The sequence below is a fragment of the Zootoca vivipara genome, chromosome 4, assembly GCF_963506605.1.
Source record: "Zootoca vivipara chromosome 4, rZooViv1.1, whole genome shotgun sequence".
Lineage (NCBI taxonomy): Eukaryota > Metazoa > Chordata > Lepidosauria > Squamata > Lacertidae > Zootoca > Zootoca vivipara.
In genome coordinates, this window is record NC_083279.1 from 19,687,923 (window position 1) to 19,706,862 (window position 18,940).

At 41.7% G+C, this 18,940-nt stretch overlaps 1 protein-coding gene across 1 annotated transcript in view; it reads left to right on the plus strand.

Annotated features, from left to right (window-relative positions):
* Positions 1-9,128, plus strand: part of UBAC2 (UBA domain containing 2) — an 83,787-nt gene extending 74,659 nt beyond the window's left edge. The window contains exons 8-9 of the mRNA XM_035114308.2: positions 4,790-4,912; positions 6,387-9,128. Of these exons, the coding sequence (XP_034970199.1) occupies positions 4,790-4,912; positions 6,387-6,494 (231 nt within the window). The 3' untranslated portion in view covers positions 6,495-9,128. The remainder of the gene's footprint in view (positions 1-4,789; positions 4,913-6,386) is intronic.
* Positions 9,129-18,940: the final 9,812 nt, after the last annotated feature.

Consider the following 18,940-nt stretch of genomic DNA (forward strand, 5'->3'; position numbering starts at 1 on the left):
CCAAGAACAAACTTTGGGTTGTCGTTGTTATTTGTTTGGAGTGAAAGAAAACTACGATCAGTCACTCGGACAGAACACCCAGCTGGGAATTGTGGGGTTTTCCTCTGTGTTAGTAAAAAGGAACAAAATAGCACAGATTGGTGTATTAATGGTAAACAATTACTTGTAACTCTGTGATGTGCAAAGTGGGCATTCTGAAACTTTACTTTGTCATATCTGCCAACCTAAGGCCCTGGTGCTGCTGACATGATGGCATCCATGTTTTGTCCCCCCCCCCCTGTGACATGTGCCATAGTTAGGATTATTTGAGCCTACGTATAAGGCAGAACAAGTCTTAAGATTAGGCCATCCATTTAAAATAAGACTGAAAAGGAACATTAAGTTACTTTTTAATTCAGGCAAGCCATTAGACAGCAGAGGGAAGAAAAATCACCACCCAAAGGAAAACAAAAACAATCAAAGTAGACAAAAATAGATTCCTTTTAAGAAGGAACCTTGCTGAGAAACACGACTAGTAGGCTCAGCAGGAAGGAAACCACATTCCTATAGAAACAGGAAAGGAAGGAATCTTGTCACAAATCTAAGAGGAAGGGAGAATAAACCCAGTCTGCCTCTGAGATATACATACGCACACCATGGGGAATAATTAAAACTAAGTTCTTAAAAATAATCAGATATTTTTCAAGGACCTTCTAACTAATGTAGACCAGAACTTGTCACTAGTGGAAGTGAGGTGCCAGTTCAGTGATGCAGATGCTAAAAATAACAGGAAGAGTTAAGGTAAAGAAAATGGTAGAATACGCCTGCTTGCTTGCAAATCTGGGGGGAAATGGACATAGCAACTTTTAATGAGGTCAGATTTGCTAAAGAAGATAAAGGAATTGCTGGTGCCACCTAGGTAGAAGTTGCTTCAGATTTATTTCTAGTAAATAGGCTCTTAAAACAATCACAATGCCCTTATTTGCACATAGTGCCCAATGAAATTGTGGTGTAGCATGAACAAGCAAATGTGTAGGCTCTCAGAGAGGAGATTGTCACCATTTTGCTCCTCCTTGGTCATTTTCCTGCTGCACTGATCTAAACCATGATTTTGCCTTAGCTTGCCATCTGAACCTGAGCTTGCTTGCTTTATTTATGAATGAATGAATGAATTTATAATCTGCGCATTCTTAAAAATATAGCAAGACAAAATACAATATACACCAATAAAAATTTAAAAAGATCCGTAAAAACATTAAAAACATAAAAAATACTGGGTTTTTTTATTTTAAAAATAATATTGTAAGTGCCTGTGAAAAGAAAAGAAAAGTTTTCAAAAGAAAGAAGGGGTGGTGGTTCACAGGGCAGGGATTACCATGCTACAATGAAGTCTTACACCCTGGTGATGATCAACCAAACCTCAGTCCCCCATTAGAGTCTTTTAATGATTGAGGTGGAACATAAGGAATCAGACAGTGCTTAGCTTTGCTAGACAAGCCATGAGCTGTAAACCATAGGACAAACCTTGGTTACAACTTATGGTTTGTTTGGAGGAAGCTAAATGAGCCCCAGGTTTGGATAACACACTTAAGTCAAATTGTGGCTTAGAACAGCGCTTCAATAGAATGGCCAGGGAAGAGCTATGGGACTGCTATTATTAGTAACACTACTACTACTACTACTACTACTACCCAAAGCCACAGTTATTTGTAAGAGAAAGTGACTAACTACTACTAGTAGTAGTAGTACCGTGTTTCTCATATTTTAAGGCATCCCTACAAAATAAGGCATGGCAGGATTTTCCTGAGGTGGAAAAATATAAGGCATACCTCAAAAATAAGCCGTACCGGGTGGTGGGAGCAGGTCTGTGGCAAAGAAGGGTTGCTGCTGCCGCGTTAACCCCCGGGACCTGGCTGCAGCCTCAGCGCGCAGCCCCAGAACCCGTCTGCAGCCTTTGCGCACCGCACGCGGACACCCGGGACCCGTCTGCAGCCGCAGCGCGCGCAGCCCCAATACCCGGCTGCAGCCTTTGCGCACCGTGCGCGGACACCCGGGACCCGGCTGTAGCCTCAGCGCGCAGCCCCAGGACCCGGCTGCAGCCTTTGCGTGCGGACACCTGGGACCCGGCTGCAGCCTTTGCCTGCCGCGCGCGCAGCCCCAGGACCCGGCTGCAGCCTTTGCCTGCCGTGCGCGCAGCCCCAGGACCCGGCTGCAGCCTTTGTGCACCGTGCGCGGACACCCGGGACCCGGCTGTAGCCTCAGCGCGCAGCCCCAGGACCCGGCTGCAGCCTTTGCGTGCGGACACCTGGGACCCGGCTGCAGCCTTTGCCTGCCACGCGCGCAGCCCCAGGACCCGGCTGCAGCCTTTGCCTGCCGTGCGCGCAGCCCCAGGACCCGGCTGCAGCCTTTGCGCACCGCGCGTGGACACCCGAGACCCGGCTGCAGCCTCAGCGCGCAGCCCCGGGACCCGGCTACAGCCTTTGCCTGCTGCGCGCACAGCCCCAGGACCCGGCTGCAGCCTTTGCCTGCCGCGGGCGAAGACCCGGTGGGAGCAGGTCTGTGGTCTGTACAGATACCGGTACCGGTACTTAATTAAAAAATAAGACATCCCTTGAAAATAAGCCATGCTGTGTGTTTTTCAGGAAAAAATAAATATAAGACGTGTCTTATAATATGAGAAACACGGTAGTTAGTCACTTTCTCTTACAAATAACTGTGACTTTGGGTGCGAATTCCATGTTGCAGGCTTAGTTTCTATATGTAGAGAGGTTGTTAAGCCTGAATAGCAGATGAATGTACAGACACATCAACATAGTAATGGTACTTGACAGGGTTTTATAATGAAGCGGTATATAATTTTTATGAAATAAATAGATGCTTCTTCTGGAGCACCTTGAAATCTGAAATTTGGTGTTCAAGCCTCCAGTTATTAGAATATTTTAAAAGAAGAACAGTTGTACATCACTGCCTTGATCAGAAGAATATGAAGGTACCTCTATACCAGCTGGAAAGCTGACATTTGGTATACACACAGAGCAAGACTCAATGATTACTAGAAAATTCTAAAGATAGCGCATTTTAGGGTTTGGAATTAGCAAGGCGTCTGAAGATTCTCCATTTGTGAGCACCTCAAAAAGACTGGGTGCCATTCTTTGCGCCTGCCTCACACTCAAGGATTACTGAAATGCATGTCCTTTGAAACGTCAAAGTATATGTTAAGGATAGGCTCTATATGTTAAGGAGTTTAACAATAAAGAGTAGAGTGTTTTGAAAATGGTACAAATATTTTTATTGTAAACACCAAATTGAACATGTTATAACAATTTCTGCTTAAAAAGTGATATTGACAATGTGTCCCTTATGTTAATAATAATAATAATAATAATAATAATAATAATAATAATATATTAATAATAATATTAATATTATTATTATTATTATTATTAATATTATTTCCTCAGCTACTCTGGGCGGCTCCCAACAGAACAATAAAACACAATAAAATATAAAGCATTAAAAACTTCCCTAATCAGGGCTGCCTTCAGGTGTTTATTTCCTTGACATCTGATTGGAGGGCATTCCACAGGTTGGGCGTCACCACCAAGAAGGTCCTCTGCCTGGTTCTCTGTAACCTGACTTCTCACAGTGAGGGAACCACCAGAAGGCCCTCAGAGCTGGACCTCAGTGTATTAGTTAATGCTTATCAAAATTATAAATCAAAAGTGTTGCCACCCCCCCCCCCCAAAATGGTTCTGTTTTGGTGCCCACAACCCAGGTCCCAAGAGCCATTTGGCTCCTAGCTATTCTCCTATCCCTCTTTCAAACGCTGCTCACTTTACACATAATGGTCAAAACTATGGAAATTTTATCTCATACTGCATGCCAGCCCTCCAGTATCAAACAAGCTAAAACAATATGGAATGGAATGTTTGACACTGCAACAAACATTAGTCAACCTTAGGATGGATATTACCATTGGCAGTTAGGGATGTTAAACTACTTTCAGAAGACAAGGTTTATTTTGAGGTACATTTTACATCATTCTTACAAAATAAAAAAATTCATTCCAGTAGCACCTTAGAGACCAACTAAGTTTGTCATTGGTATGAGCTTTGTATCTGAAGAATTGTGCATGCACACGAAAGCTCATACCAATGACAAACTTAGTTGGTCTCTAAGGTGCTACTGGAAGGAATTCTTTTATTTTGTTTCAACTACGGCAGACCAACACGGCTACCTACCTGTAACTATCATTCTAACAAGTTTTCTGACCAGTCTTCATGTATTTATTTTTTCATTTCCCATTTCTCATGATAAAATAAATTCAAAGCGGTTTACAAAAGAAAATGCAACAAGTTAACAATAGAAACACTGTGAATGATTGAAATCAATTTTCTACATTAAAACCAAGAGTGCAATAAAAGAAACAGGGATACAGATTTAATCCACACACTAATGGGTCTGTGAAATAATAATAATAATAATGTTTCACTCATACACATGAAGCTTAAAGGCAAGAATCCAGCCAACCTCTCTAGGGAGAGTGTTCCACAAGCTGGGTGTCACAATAGAAAATACCCTGTCTCACAGTCATGCTTCTGAATCTAGTGGGACGCATAGTAGGGCCTCCAACGAAGATGACATGGTATAGACAGGATGATATGGAAAGAGGCAGTCCTTTAATATCCTGGTCTCAAACCATGTAATGCTTCATTTTGTGTGGTAGAGATTGATTTCCTCTTCAGTCGTAACGGTCGTTTTGCCAGTTTTCTATTTAAACAATAGCAATTTCGGGGATATTTGTTTACAGGGTGGAATGATCAACTGGAATCGTCTCTTTCCTACTTTACGCCATCGACGGAATGCAAACTATCAGGATAATCACCAGACGGAACAGGAGGTGCTACCTCCGGCTGAAGTTTCTGAAGAACAGGTAAGGATACGTGTGATTGTGTTGGTGATGGAGAGAGCCAACATGGTTATGTGGCATATTACTCAATTCTGTTTAATTAAGGGCACTTCTATGGCTTCCCATGCTCCCTTCCTAGCACCGTAGTACCCAATCGGAGAACAGAAAGTTGATTATGGGAATTTTGCATTGTCTGTTCCCACTGTGGTTCCTGTCAGCCACAGGGAGCAGGTTTTGTGTAGCCGGTGTAGGACACCGAAGTGCGCACACACAGCAGAACAACAAAAGGTACAGTGGCCTTTCCTTCCTTTCTTACAAGCATTAGATTTGAAAGTATACAGGCCAAAGATTGGAATTGCATGAGACAATTTTAGGAGAGCCGAGTAGCACTTGGATCCAGTGGAGACCATGGGTGGTGGGGTGGACAGGCTCATTGGTGGAAAGAAAAGCAGGCCAGGAGCCAAATGACAGTTGATGAGCTGGTGTGGGGGTTGCCTGACTCACCTGTCCCTCTGATTCATTTCTATAACTGGATAAGAAAAAATGAAAATCAGGACTGTGACAAATACTGATCATTCTCTGTTCTTTAAAAGTACACATGCCATCAGTCTGGAAATGTTGATTCATTTAGAAATTCATTTTCTGATTTAAACATGTCCATTCCACCGTGCAAAGCAGTAGGCCCATCTATATCTTAACAGCAACAGCACTCCCTGAATACCTGCAATTAAATGCACACGGTTCATCAAAAGCCAATGGCCCTTCTTCCTTTTGTTATGAGCATTGGAGCTGGAACTGTCTGCATTAGAATGACAACTCTGTTTACAGCGGGTTTAGTTAAGGGCCTTATTAAATGTTCCTTGGAAACACAGGTAGCACACCCCTGACACATTTTGCAGTCCAACATGGTTTTACATTTGCTTCCAACTGAGAACTTGGATAATGACAGCTTTATTGTGATAAGGAAGTAGATTCCAAACTGTGGGGAACCTTATTTTAAAAAGTGTTTCCTCCAATTTCAAGATTTTCGTACAGTGCATCTCTGAAACCAAATTCAAATGTTCCCTTTTTGAGGCAATACACTTCTTCAGTTTAAACCAGGGTGGGCGGGGGCAACCGCTCCATGTGAAAATTTCACTGTCTCAGAACGTAGCACTTAAGAGAAAAGACCTAAAAACTAAGGCTGGGTTCTCACACTTTTCTGTTGGTGTGGTAACCACTTCAGTGCCCCCCTTCCCTTTTGACTAACAGTGAAAAGCCCCAGATCACATTAGATAAGACTTCTCCTTTTCTTTCCCAGCATCAGCCTCCAGAAACTTGTTTAACACAGGCATGGACAAGGAGCCACAGAGTGGTTTCCTCCCATATGGCAGCCAAAGCCCTATCTTGTAGTATATTTACCTTTTCTTAATCATTTTTTTAAAGCATGCAATTATCTTGACTGCTTAGCTGAAATTCCAGATAAAGACCTCTTTCTGTCTCTTTCCTTTTCTGCTAGGTAGCACGGCTCATGGAAATGGGATTTTCCCGACTGGATGCTCTGGAAGCTTTGAGGGCTTCAAATAATGACCTTAACGTAGCCACCAACTTTCTGCTCCAGCACTGAGTAGTGTGCCTGCACGAAAGACTTGACTTTTCATGTTTGGTGTGCTGCCCAGAAGAAGACTTCAGCCATTTACTGGATAGACTACTGAATGTCTAAATCTAGAAGAATAAGCTGACTCTTCACATGTGACATATCAGAGCAGAAATGATGGATGGCACTGGGAATATCTGACTCTTGAATGGTGATTTGTACTGGCCAGATTGCACTTGAAGAGTACTTTCAATCATACAAATAGGTTGTATTCAATATTTATTTTGACAAATTCTGTGGTCCCCCCCCCAAAAAAAAACACACACAACAACAACACAAAATCAGCATAAAATATATTACCATTCCTAATAACTAGGAACAGGAGGAAACAAAAAAGTGTGTACTATGGCTCTTTTTGTAAAAAATAATAATACAGGCTTTCCAATCTTGGATCATTTTCCTTTTTCTAATCTTTCCTTTTTCTAATCTTTGAATATTTCTTTCATCTCCTTCATCACAACTTTAAAAAATGTGAAGAATTACTTAGCCATGTGATTTCATTAAAGGGAGAGAGGATTTTGATGTTCTTGTTCAGAGGAGTCTGTTAACATTTATGAAAAATGTTAATCTCCATTCTACCTTTCTCAACCTTTAAGTCATCCATGTAGCTAAACAGGAATACCTAAAAAAAATAAGAGCAATATTGGGAAGTCACAGTAGATTGACCATATACATCTAATAAAAATGGTTATAATTAACTGAAAATAGGGGAATAGGGGAAATAAAAATGAACTAGTTGGTAACAACTGCACTCACCACATTTTTTCATAATATCTCAGGTTTCTAAGAAAACATGGATCAGGAATAGAACACTAGATAGAAATAATGTATCATTAGTATTCTGCTGGTGGATTTTAACTGAAAATAGGTTGCACAGCAGACACAACTATTGTTGCCTCTTGTCACTTTTTAAAGGGAAAAGAAGAAGGGTGGGCAAGTATTGGATTAAAGATGAGTCGCTGTCTGAAAGGTTGAAGGCTAGGCATGTTGGTATGTGCTTTGCTCTGTATCTTAACCAAGGAAGAAGTACCAGAGCTAAAGCCCACCTGTAGCTTAGGCATTCTAGGTGGAATCTTTGCATCCTAATGCCAGACAGATATGAGCTACTTGTGATTACTCAGGAACTCTATCCATGCTGCAAGGTATTGTTTTGTTTTTTTCTGTGACTGAGTACTGGCATTCAGAGAACGTTGTGTATGAGTCACAGTGAATCTTGGCTCAAATCAATACACACCTAGGCTACATATATGCACACTGTCTATGGGCTGGATCCAGATCAGATCGCCTTTATTGACCCGAGGGCTACATTCACTCTTGGCCAACCCTCCAGGGGCCATATGGCAGAAGTAGGTGTGACCACCCCATGTTCCTGTGTTTCTGCGTGCTCACATGTAAATAGGTGCACATCGCCCATCTCCTCGGCTGACCTGCACAAATCACAAAGAGAGGGTTTGCTCTCTTCATGCTCAACAAACAATTGATCTGATTACGAGGAAAGGGGCAAGTTGAATCCCCATCAAGGTGCTGGACTGGGTATAAATCTTTCTGCCCACTCAAGTGCTATGTCAACTTTTTTTCTTTTCATTACTTCCAAAATCTGTCGGGTCTTGGGGGAGGGGGTGGGCAAAAAAAAAAGCTTGGGTGGCCTAATACATTCACTGTGCCTGGGATTGATCACTCATGGCTTAGATCTACAAATGCTTTTTAAATGGTTGACTTTAAGGTTCTGTGCCACCTTGAAGGCTAGCTTATGCCATAATAAATTTCTTTGAATGCCACAGCAACTAATGCTGCTTCCCTTCTCGAATCTTCTTGAAATAATAATTTTTTTAAAATGCCTATAATAGCCACATCATATCAGGGGTGTATGCAGAACTTTTGAGCCATAATTTATTAATATTTCTGGGTAGCCTTTTAACCAATTCAAGCCTTCTGTATCCCAGTCACAGTCACAGTTAAACAAAAATATGAATATGACCATTGTTAGCATAGAATGAAAACTGTGAAAACAGCATCCTCCTCCTTTCAAATAAGCCTGCATGGTGTTTCTCACGTTTTTCAAATACTGCGGTTTGTCGACTGTACATCGTTATCTTGGTGATCTTTCAGGTTTCAATGACGGCTGCTTGCAGTCTCCTGTGTAGTTATGGCATATCTAATTTCAGGATCACACCCTTTAGGGTGTGTGTTTTGCTGAAAAAGATTTATAGCAAAAGCAAGTGAGAAGAAAAAAAATCAACTGTTCAGAAAACACCATCAACAATCTTACTTGTAATTTATCGTACAGCAATTGGGTTAATGGACCACTATAGGGATTTCTTGATTAAAATGTTTTTTATTATTTTATTTGAAGATTTTTCAGTTACCAGAGAACAATAAGCAATAAGAACAAAAAGCAATGTTTCATTTCTATAACCATTTGTTCCCAGTTTAACCCATATTTGCTTAAATTCTCTTTCTGAATGAGCAGAAATCAAATCTAATCTATAATAGTGCTCAGTCTTGCTGCAGGAGTGAGGAAAAAGATTGTACACATATTTTCTAGAGCTGGTTTTCTTTCTGAGAAGGAGAAAAATAGAGACTGCAATAAAACAAAGAAATGTTTCATATTTTTCATTTAACTTACCATACACATTAAAATTCCGTAACTGTGAAATGCTTATGCTTAATGAAAAACAACAAGGGAAAGGAGTTTAAAAGCATGGTGATCACATACATCTACAATCATATATAGTTGAAGTAACTACACTGTTCACAGGAGGTTTTGTTTGCCAAATCAAGAATAGTGATTTGTACCTTTATAGAGTAGCCATCTTCTGGGTCAGCCACATATTTCTATGTAAGAATTTCATACTGAACAGGAATACCATATTAATGTATTGCTAGGCTGGACCAGAAGTCCATTGAAAGGGGGAAATTACAGCCCTCCCAAATCAATCTCTCGGCAAATTGGACTACTCACCTGAGCAAGTGACAGTGCCATTTGGGAAGTCCCAGCTACCTGGAGTGAGGCTGAAGGACAATGCTAGTGAAATAGAGATAATGCAGGCCACTGATGTATATGCTTGCTTTTGGCCCGGAATCAGGACACAACTGGGCAAGTTTGAATCCTATGAACCACCTGGGAAACTCTTGTGTTAGAAGGTGGTAGATGAATGCAGTAAATGAATGAAAATATTGGGCCACAGGACATTACCAGTAGGATTTCATGTGTTTTTCAAATTGTCATTAATGGGTCCAGTAAACATTTAGCAATTTTCTTTCTTTGTCTTGAGTTTCAAAACTGGGTCCGATGAAGAAGTTTTTATTTGCCTTTTTTCCACGAGGCAGAAATCCCTAGGGTTGTCTTTTCCTTTGCTAATTTATAGGGCCATGAGTAAAAATGGACAATGCCAAAGTGGCAGAAGAAGAATCTAGACCTGCAGTGGCACACATCCAAATCGCAAAGCTACTGTTGCTGTCTGAACGTTGCCTACAATTCAGTATAAATCCAGAGACCAACACATCAAATTTCCTTCAATGCCACTAGAGGTCATCATTTCACAAATTCCTACAGCAGCACAAGAGAAGCTTGCTACCTTTTCATTTACCTTGAGGACAACTACGGATAACTTAAGGACCTGTGGAGAGCATGGCATTTGATTCTTTGCATGCATTAAAGTAGTTATAACTTCATAGATCCTAGGTGTTGTTTTCTTTTAATGCATGCCAACGATTTTTTATAGAGGCCCCCAAAGGGTGGCTGGGAGAGGAATACTGTAGTCAAATGTGAGTACCTATTGAAAAGTCGAGATTGATAGATTGATTTGCATTTTTATCCCAAAGAGCTCAGGATAGTGTATAGTTCCATATGCGCACACAGCATTTTTCTTCTTCACAACTCTGGCGTATGACATCAGGTGCCTTTGAGCTAGTGACCGCCCCAAGGTTACCCAGAGAGCTCCATGGTCTGGACATAAACAGAAGAAATCACATGAAGCTCATTGCAGGCTTGTGTACAAACGACACCTTGGATACAGAAAGCCCTTATATCAGCACAAGCCCAGTGTGGTGTGACTCTGCCCTGCCTTAGAAGAAATAAAGAGAGGAACTAAATATAGCTTCTGATCCTTAGACAACTCGTGACTTCTTTCCCCCTTGGTTGGTGGAGTATGGCTCCAGTCTTTCAGTAAGCAGTCTTCTGAATTTAATGGCTAAATCATAGAATTGTAGAGTTGGAAGGGACTGCGAGGATCATCTAGTCATCATCTAGCAACACAGGGATCCTGCCCATAGCTGTCCCTAGGTGGGCTTGAACCAACAGCCCTCTAGTTATTAACAGCCAGGTGCACTGACTCATTTGCGCCATATGTCTACAGACACAATTGCAGGGATAATTTGTAGAAGGAAAAAGTGGTGCTGGGGTTTCAATCTGCCTTGGAAATCTTATCCTCCACTCCCAGATATTCAGAGGCTGCTGGTGAGAACGGTGCTGTGTATTTTACAGATACAGTACTGTATTGTGGTGAAGTGGTGGAGGAATTCGCTGTACAGAATTTGGCTTGCAGGCAGAGGACAAGCCCAAGGAAGGGGGAGTGAGCCTCACTGAAATCGACCTACTTCAGGGCCCCCTCTCCTACGTTCCCTTGGCACAGGGCTGGATTTTAAAGCTCTGTGTCCAAGCGGTTTCTTTTGTTTTCTTCCCCTGATGCTTTCTGTGGGAAACACCACATTTTACCACTGAACTGGAGCAAATAGCAATGGACTGCAAGTTACCCTGGTAGACTGGGGCACTGCATCATATGGCAAGCAGGAGACCAATGTGAAGGTGGAGCTGCTCTAGGGTTCGTTTTTATTTTCCTTCTGCATTGCATCCCCCACTTTGTATTAAATGGTGAGCCTGTGGGCAGGGGGCAGCAGGGGCTGTCTTGTCTTTTAATGTCTGGGTGAGCTCCTGTTGCTCGGTCCCTGCTCCTGCCCACCTAGCAGTTCGAAAGCACATCAAAGTGCAAGTAGATAAATAGGTACTGCTCTGGCGGGAAGGTAAACGGCGTTTCCGTGTGCTGCTCTGGTTTGCCAGAAGCAGCTGTCATGCTGGCCACATGACCCGGAAGCTGTACGCCGGCTCCCTCGGCCAGTAAAGCGAGATGAGTGCCACAACCCCAGAGTCGTCCGCAACTGGACCAAAAGGTCAGGGGTCCCTTTACCTTTAAGTGTTTTAAAGCCACATGTCTACCGAGACAGTATCTAGTGGTGCTCACAGAAAGCAACAAATACAGCTTTCCCCAATGAGGAAAAGTATAGTCTTATTGATTGTTGCCTATTAATGTTTTTGTTAAAGGGCTAGCCTCTGTGGATGCATTTTTTTAAAAAAAGCATCTTTTATCTCTTTCCCTTTCCCTCCCTCTCTTCCAGGGACATTCACACACAGACATTACTTTGCTCCCTCTCACTCTCTTAAAACATTCTCCCCCAAAGACCCAACGTTCCCTGGCATAGCATCGTTTTCCTCAAAGGCTATAGAGAGCAATTCTTAAAGGGGCTAAGTGTCCTCGTCTCTTGTGCTGGCATCATGCATCCTCTCTGTTGTGCTGTCTCACTGCTGCGGCTGACCATGCTCACGAGAAACTGCTCTGTGGGAATAGCCCTCCTGCCATACTGCTTTGGTGGAAAGCCCCTCTGAGGCACGCAGCCTTGTGTACTTTCCCTTGCTGATGAGGCTTGAGGCTGAGACTGGTGCAACCAATAAGAGAAAATGAACTAGGAAAACCCAAAAGTCATTTATGCATGGAGGTACTGTGTGACCTTTAGGCAAAAAGAAGTTTATCTATAGTAACAGTACTCTTTTTCTAGAAAAAGAGGTGCTGGAACTCACCATGAATGCCTCCTTTATTCTCTAATAATGGCAATGGCGCCCACCAGAGATGTGCCGGAACTTAATTACAGCTGAAAAAAGCCCATTATTATTATTATTATTATTATTATTATTATTATTATTATTATTACTTGGGGCACGGGTGGCACTGTGGGTTAAACCACTGAGCCTAGGGCTTGCCGATCAGAAGGTCGGCAGTTCGAATCCCTTCAACGGGGTGAGCTCCCGTTGCTCGGTTCCAGCTCCTGCCCACCTAGCAGTTCGAAAGCACGTCAAAGTGGAAGTAGATAAATAGGTACCACTACAGAGGGAAGGTAAACGGCGTTTCCGTGCTCTGCTCTGGTTTGCCAGAAGCAGCTTAGTAATGCTGGCCACATGACCTGGAAGCTGTACGCCGGCTCCCTCGGCCAATAATGCGAGATGAGTGCCGCAACCCCAGAGTCGTCCGCGACTGGACCTAATGGTCAGGGGTTCAGAGTGGGGTGCTAACTGTTCCCTGTATTGTTTTCCTCATATGCACTGTTATCCTGTCATTCCCACAGCTGCTATTAACTCAAAATGGTAACAACGTACAGGTACACATTATGTATGGCATTTTTAAAAGGCACCTCTGCTATTTCTGCAAAATAGGCACATTATTTTACTAGGGGCTAGTACCAGAAAAAGGGGGGTGTCTCTAGCAAAGAGATGGAGTATATGTGATCTGTTGGGCATAAATTCAATACAGTCAATAGCAGTGGTGCATAGACTAATGTCGGTTGCTCAATAATATGAGTCTATACATGTCTACTTGGAAGAAAGTCCCTACAAACTGAGCTAAACATACTCCCAGGCAACTCTGTAAAGGATTGTATTATAAACTGCATTGAAATAAATAGGATATGAGAAGTTTTAACTGCATGCAGGGCTGTTTTTTTTTGTGTTTCAGTCTGAAGTTCTCCAAAATGCACTTTTTATGTGCTGATTTCCTTAAAATAAAGCGCTTAGTGTACATCACTGGCTGATACCATGGGCAAGACATGCCAGGGCAGAATTATTGCTTCTCTTGCATAGCAGGTTTTAAATGTTTTAAGAGTTCAGCTTTACTTAGGCGATAAACTTTTATAATGAGTCTGGAACGCACCTTACGAAAAAAAAGTAGTGGCTTTATTTTTAATCTCTCTGCCTGTTTATTAGAAATGTGTTTTGGTTTATCAGAGCAGTGCAGGAGGGAGAGCAAGGAGCTATTCCACCTTAAGAATCATAAAATGGTCTCATGTGCAGTCAGAGTCTATAAATGTTAAGTATACTTAATTTACAAACTGAAAACATAATGCACATCAGAGCTTTCCTGATCAGCGCTCATGGCAGGAGGCTCCGTCATACTTTCATAAATCCATTTCTTTCTTTGTCTCTAATGGCAGGCATTTATGATTTCCCCTGCATGATGCTTAGCCAGGTTTCATGAAATAAGGGAGCAGGGGAAATGGCTTTATATTTTGATTTTTTTTCTCTTCAAGATGGAGAGTGGGTGTGTGCAGAAGTCACGCTTTTAAGAGGATCACTTTCTAACAGCAAATAATTTATAAATCTGTATTGGAATTAAATGGGAAACCAGTCCAGAACAATTAATTAATTACAAGAGGACAAAATCTCAGGGCAGCTGTTCAGTGAACCACAGAAATGGCCATCAAAATAAGAAGGGCGATTCATTCTTTCTCCCATCACAGTAATTTACAATGAAGGTAGATGACTTGCTCTTTTTTTTCCATATTGCCAGGTGTGCAGTGTTGAATGGCTAGTTACATCTACTGGAAAGGGAAAGATAGGATTATTAAGAAGCAGATTAATTATTAGGGTCAGCCTTAGGGCTGGATGAGCTGAAGAAGGCACCAAGCTGATGCTTGATGGCTCAGTGTTTGTGAACCAGGGCAGACAGAAAGACAGAAAAAAAGCAGAAAGCAGTAAATGAATTTAATCTTTTTTCAAAGTTCTACAGGTCGGATACTAATTTACAAATATGAACTTCTGTCAATTAATCTGAATGTTTTATTAAAATAAGTGCTTCTGCATTTGATAAGTATCCCACAGCCCTCTAATCCTTACATCCAGGCAGGCTGGGGGGGGGATAGGCTTCTTATTGATATTCCTATTCATTTATTATTGCATTTATATCCCACCTTTCCTCCAAGGTACTCAAGGTGGCATTCATAGTTCTCCTCTTCCCCATGTTATCCTCACAACAATCCTGTGAGCAGGGCTGGCCCAGGACGTTTTGTTGCTTGAGGCAAAATAGAAAATACGTCGCCGTCCCCCCTTCCTTATGCCGCCGCCACCACCTAAGTTGACTGGAAGTGGCCTGGAGATGCCCCAGGGGCAGGTGGAGGTGTGTGTCTGTGGTGGAGGTGGAGGAGGGATAGGGGACAAGGGCAGGAGGCAGCAGGTGGCAAATTCCTTGGGGGCCTAGATCTGCTGCTCCTCCCAGCAGCCCCCAGCAGACTGCCTGAGGCGACTGCCTCCCTCACCAAGTTTCGTGGGGGACTTGAAGCCTTGTCTCCCATGTCTTCCACCTTCTGCCTTACACCTTGCTGATCAAGTTCTACCACTGACTGGAATGCACCGTCAGACGCAAAATTCAAGAGGCTTACCTGGACATGTCAAAACACGGCAGGGTGAGGGAGTTGTGTGTTAATCTGATCGGATAGTCTTTAAATTTCCATAGATATCTTTTTTTTATACTTGGTTGCAATCAATGCACAGAAATTAAGACTGTATTTCTAATTGGAGGGGAAGGGATAAAACATTTTCTGGTGTTTTACTTTTGATATATGCTTTTTCTGCTCAATGGGACTAACTCCCAAGTAAGTGTGCATATAGCATAATGTGCGAGTAAGTTTTGGCCCTCAACTACAACTCCTATCATCCATTGCCATTTGCTATGCTTGTTGGAGCTGTTGGGAATTGTAGCTGTTTTTGTTTTTATTAGGTGTTTTATGGTTTTTGTTGTGTAGTGGGTCTTCAGTGATTTCAGCTCAGTGCAAATAAGAATCAGGAGGCGAGGATCTGGTACAACATCTCTTTACTTCAAAGAACAAGTAAGAGCCAGAACACAGGGAATGGGGAAAACTGGGACTTATATAGTAACAGAGAACTAGCAGGAAAAAGATACATTTTGGCGGGAACCAATGGCAAGGATTCCCTCCAGCGTAAACCAATCCAGCAGTGGATCCAAATCCTGCACTCTGAACCAGCAAATGATATACGTTCCCGCTGGAACTTATGCATTCAAATAAACTTTGCAATACAATACAATAAACTCTATACTATATATTATATTACAATACATACTTGGCTGTGCTATTACTTTAATACACAACAGTTTTATATCTTGATTTTATTCTGTGAACCACCTTGAGACCCCTGTGTATAGGGCAGAATATAAATTCTATTAACAACAACAATAACAATGGGGTTAAATGTTTCCCACCCTTCGCATATATAATATAGACTATATTACCTCTAGAAGTACACACTGTTGACAAATAAAATACTGCTGGGGGCAAAGATACAACCGCAATGTTTAAGGGCCTACTATTTTTGCGCAAGTTGAGGATGATGATGAAGACCCATCTCATCCAAGGATTGCTAGCCACCACTGCTAGCTGGAGTGCCATTCAGGAAAAAAAACTCCCAAGGAAAGGAAATAGAGTCTGGTCCTCAGATCAATTATTCACCACCAACAGTACTATCCTGTAGCCTACTTGCAATCCTGCCAGTATAATGTGAGACAAGTACTTGCAGAAGATGCAGTAGCAACTTCTGCAAGCAGGGATATTTCACAGAAGTTGCTGCCATGTAAATTTCACCAATATTACACGGCTCAAATGAGGCTCCATGTCAGCAGGAGCCATCCTCAGGCAGCTGCCAGGGCCCAGTACAACAGCCTCTTAACCTTGTTTGATTTAACAAGAGTAATTATTTTAAAAACCACTTAAGGATCCAAGTAAATCATTTTTTTATAATCTCAGAAGGCTATGGTGAGACTATAGAAAATTAAAATCAACCACTGTTTTAGATATGGAAAATCTTTAGGGCATATTTGGTACACAGTTATTGTACTGAATGGAGACAAGTACAATAATTTAAAATGAAGACACTTTCCAGCCTTCTGGGATAGCGTTTGTATCATTCTTAACATCTAGATTCAGGATGCAGTTAGGAAATTGTGCTTATTCCATCGTCGATAATAATTTGGTCAAAATGGCCACACATTTTCAAAGCCAGGGAGAAGCGGGGGTGGGGGGGTGATGACTGGAACAATTTATCAGAAAATATATTAGAAAAATCAATAGGAAGGCCATCTGTTCCTGGTACCTTTCCACCTCTCAATTATCTAATTGCTCCCGATACAATACTTTTGAGAGCTCAATCAAAGCACCCAGCCAGCTGCTTAAGTGGTTGGGAAACTGAGGACAAATTAATCTGTTCTAGCTCATTTTAAAAACATTTGTTGCAGCCCATTTTATTGCACCCCTTCTTAGCATCTATTGCAAAAAAGCACCTCTCTTGTTAGGCTAAATGCCTTGGAAACTCATGTTCTTGTTGTCTAGTGCACAAACAGCACATTATCTCAGTAAAGGTGTGTTTCCAAACATGAGATCGGGGAGCATTATTATGAAAGACAGATACCATGTATACTTTTGTGCAACCTCTTCCTCCACCCACCCAGTCTGGACTTATTTCTAGGCTAAGAGGTGATTGTGTGCATGGGGCTATTAAAAAGAAAGCAAGTCAGAGGTTTATGGGGGAGAATCGCAGATAGGCTAGTTAGAATGCCAAAATATATGTAAGCCCGGCCCTACCATTGGGCAGCAGATGCTGAGGGATAGGGAGAGGCTGCAAGGTTTTGGATGAGCTGTGTGAAATACTATAAAACAGAAGTAAGAAACGGCATCTGCAGTGATGCTCACAGTGGATATGGAAACCAATATCCAATGTCCAGAATCTGCCTCCCTTTTCTACAAGTAAAAATACAGTTTACTGTAAAGCTACTGGTCTTTTGCTATTTTATGTGAAGTACTTGTATGCTGTGCAAAGCAAAAGCATCAAAACCATGCTGAAAATGTATTTCAACACCTGGCTTATTGTGTTTTTATAACTTCCGGCTGTAAAAATATATGAAATGTATTGACACATAAAAATTGTTTGACCCATATGTACTTTGTAATTTCAGTTTATTGTCTTAAAAAATTCCCTTCCTCCTGCATTTTCTGGATGGTATTGTAATAGGCAGACCTAATTTGACTAATTAGTTGGCTAATTTCTGGTAGAAACTGAGTGCCTGTTTGTTAGATTCTTGCAAATAATGCTAGACAATGTGGACCTTGGCCTGATTCAGTAAAGCAGTTATTAAGCAAGAATGAGATGTAGGAAGTTACCTTAATAATTTAGATCATTGGTCCATCTAGCATGAAGTCCAGCATGTGTATATAGACTGGTCTTTGCAATTGCACAAATATTCTAATTGCAGAATTATTAGTATATGTAGCCTACCGAGTAGAATTCTAAGCATATGTACTCAGAAGTGAGTAGAGAAAGGCTATAGCTCAGTGGTAGAGCACCTGCTTTGCATGCAAAAAGCCCTAACTTCTATCCTTGACTTATCCAGGTAGGGCTGGAAATGTCTGCTGCTTGAAACCCTGAAGTCCCACTGCTACCGTAGTCTGTGAAAAGAATACTATGCTAGATAGATGAATGGTCTGACTATAATGGTCTTTCCTATGTTCCTAGTAAGCGACCTAATGATTACAGCTTTGTTTGCTGCGATCCTTAGAGGTCGGAACACAGAAAATTGTGTTTTGTTTCTTTGAAGAAGTACGGTATTGAGGCAAGTGTATAAGGTTATAGGCAGCTTTTCAATCTAGATGAACTGTTGGTACTGACTCAGTATAAATTAACTTTCTGTGTTCCTAAGTGGTTTTGAAGTGCTTTAAATTAACAAAAGCAAAACAAAATCTCATATGGCTTAGGACCAGTGTGCCTCAAGGACTTGTAACCAAATAAATTGATCTAGTCCTCAGGGTAGTTTTTTTGCATGCCACTACTACCCAAGGCAATACGGGGCCTTTTCAATAGTGGCCTCCTGTCTTTGAAATTTCATCACCAGACAAGCTTGCCTAATGGAAACTCTATGATCTCAGTGCCAGATTAAAGATGATGATGGGGATGATCATACATACTGCACCCATTACTATTTATACCCCAGACACTCTGGGCGGCTCCCAACAGAATATTAAAAACACAATTAAACATCAAACATTAAAAACTTCCCTAAACAGGGCTGCCTTCGGCTATCTTCTTCTTCTGATTATGATGATCTTGCCCAGGACTCTCAGATGTTCCGTTACTGTTTTAGCTTTTAACTGCTGCTCATCTTCTGTAATGGTCCATTGCTTAAAATGTCAGTTAATCTGGGAGCACTTTCAGGAATATGCATACAGTATAAGATACCTGCGAATATTGTTTTCATGTACGAACTGTATTTACATCCCACCAAGGAGTAAAGCCAATGAACATAGTTTCC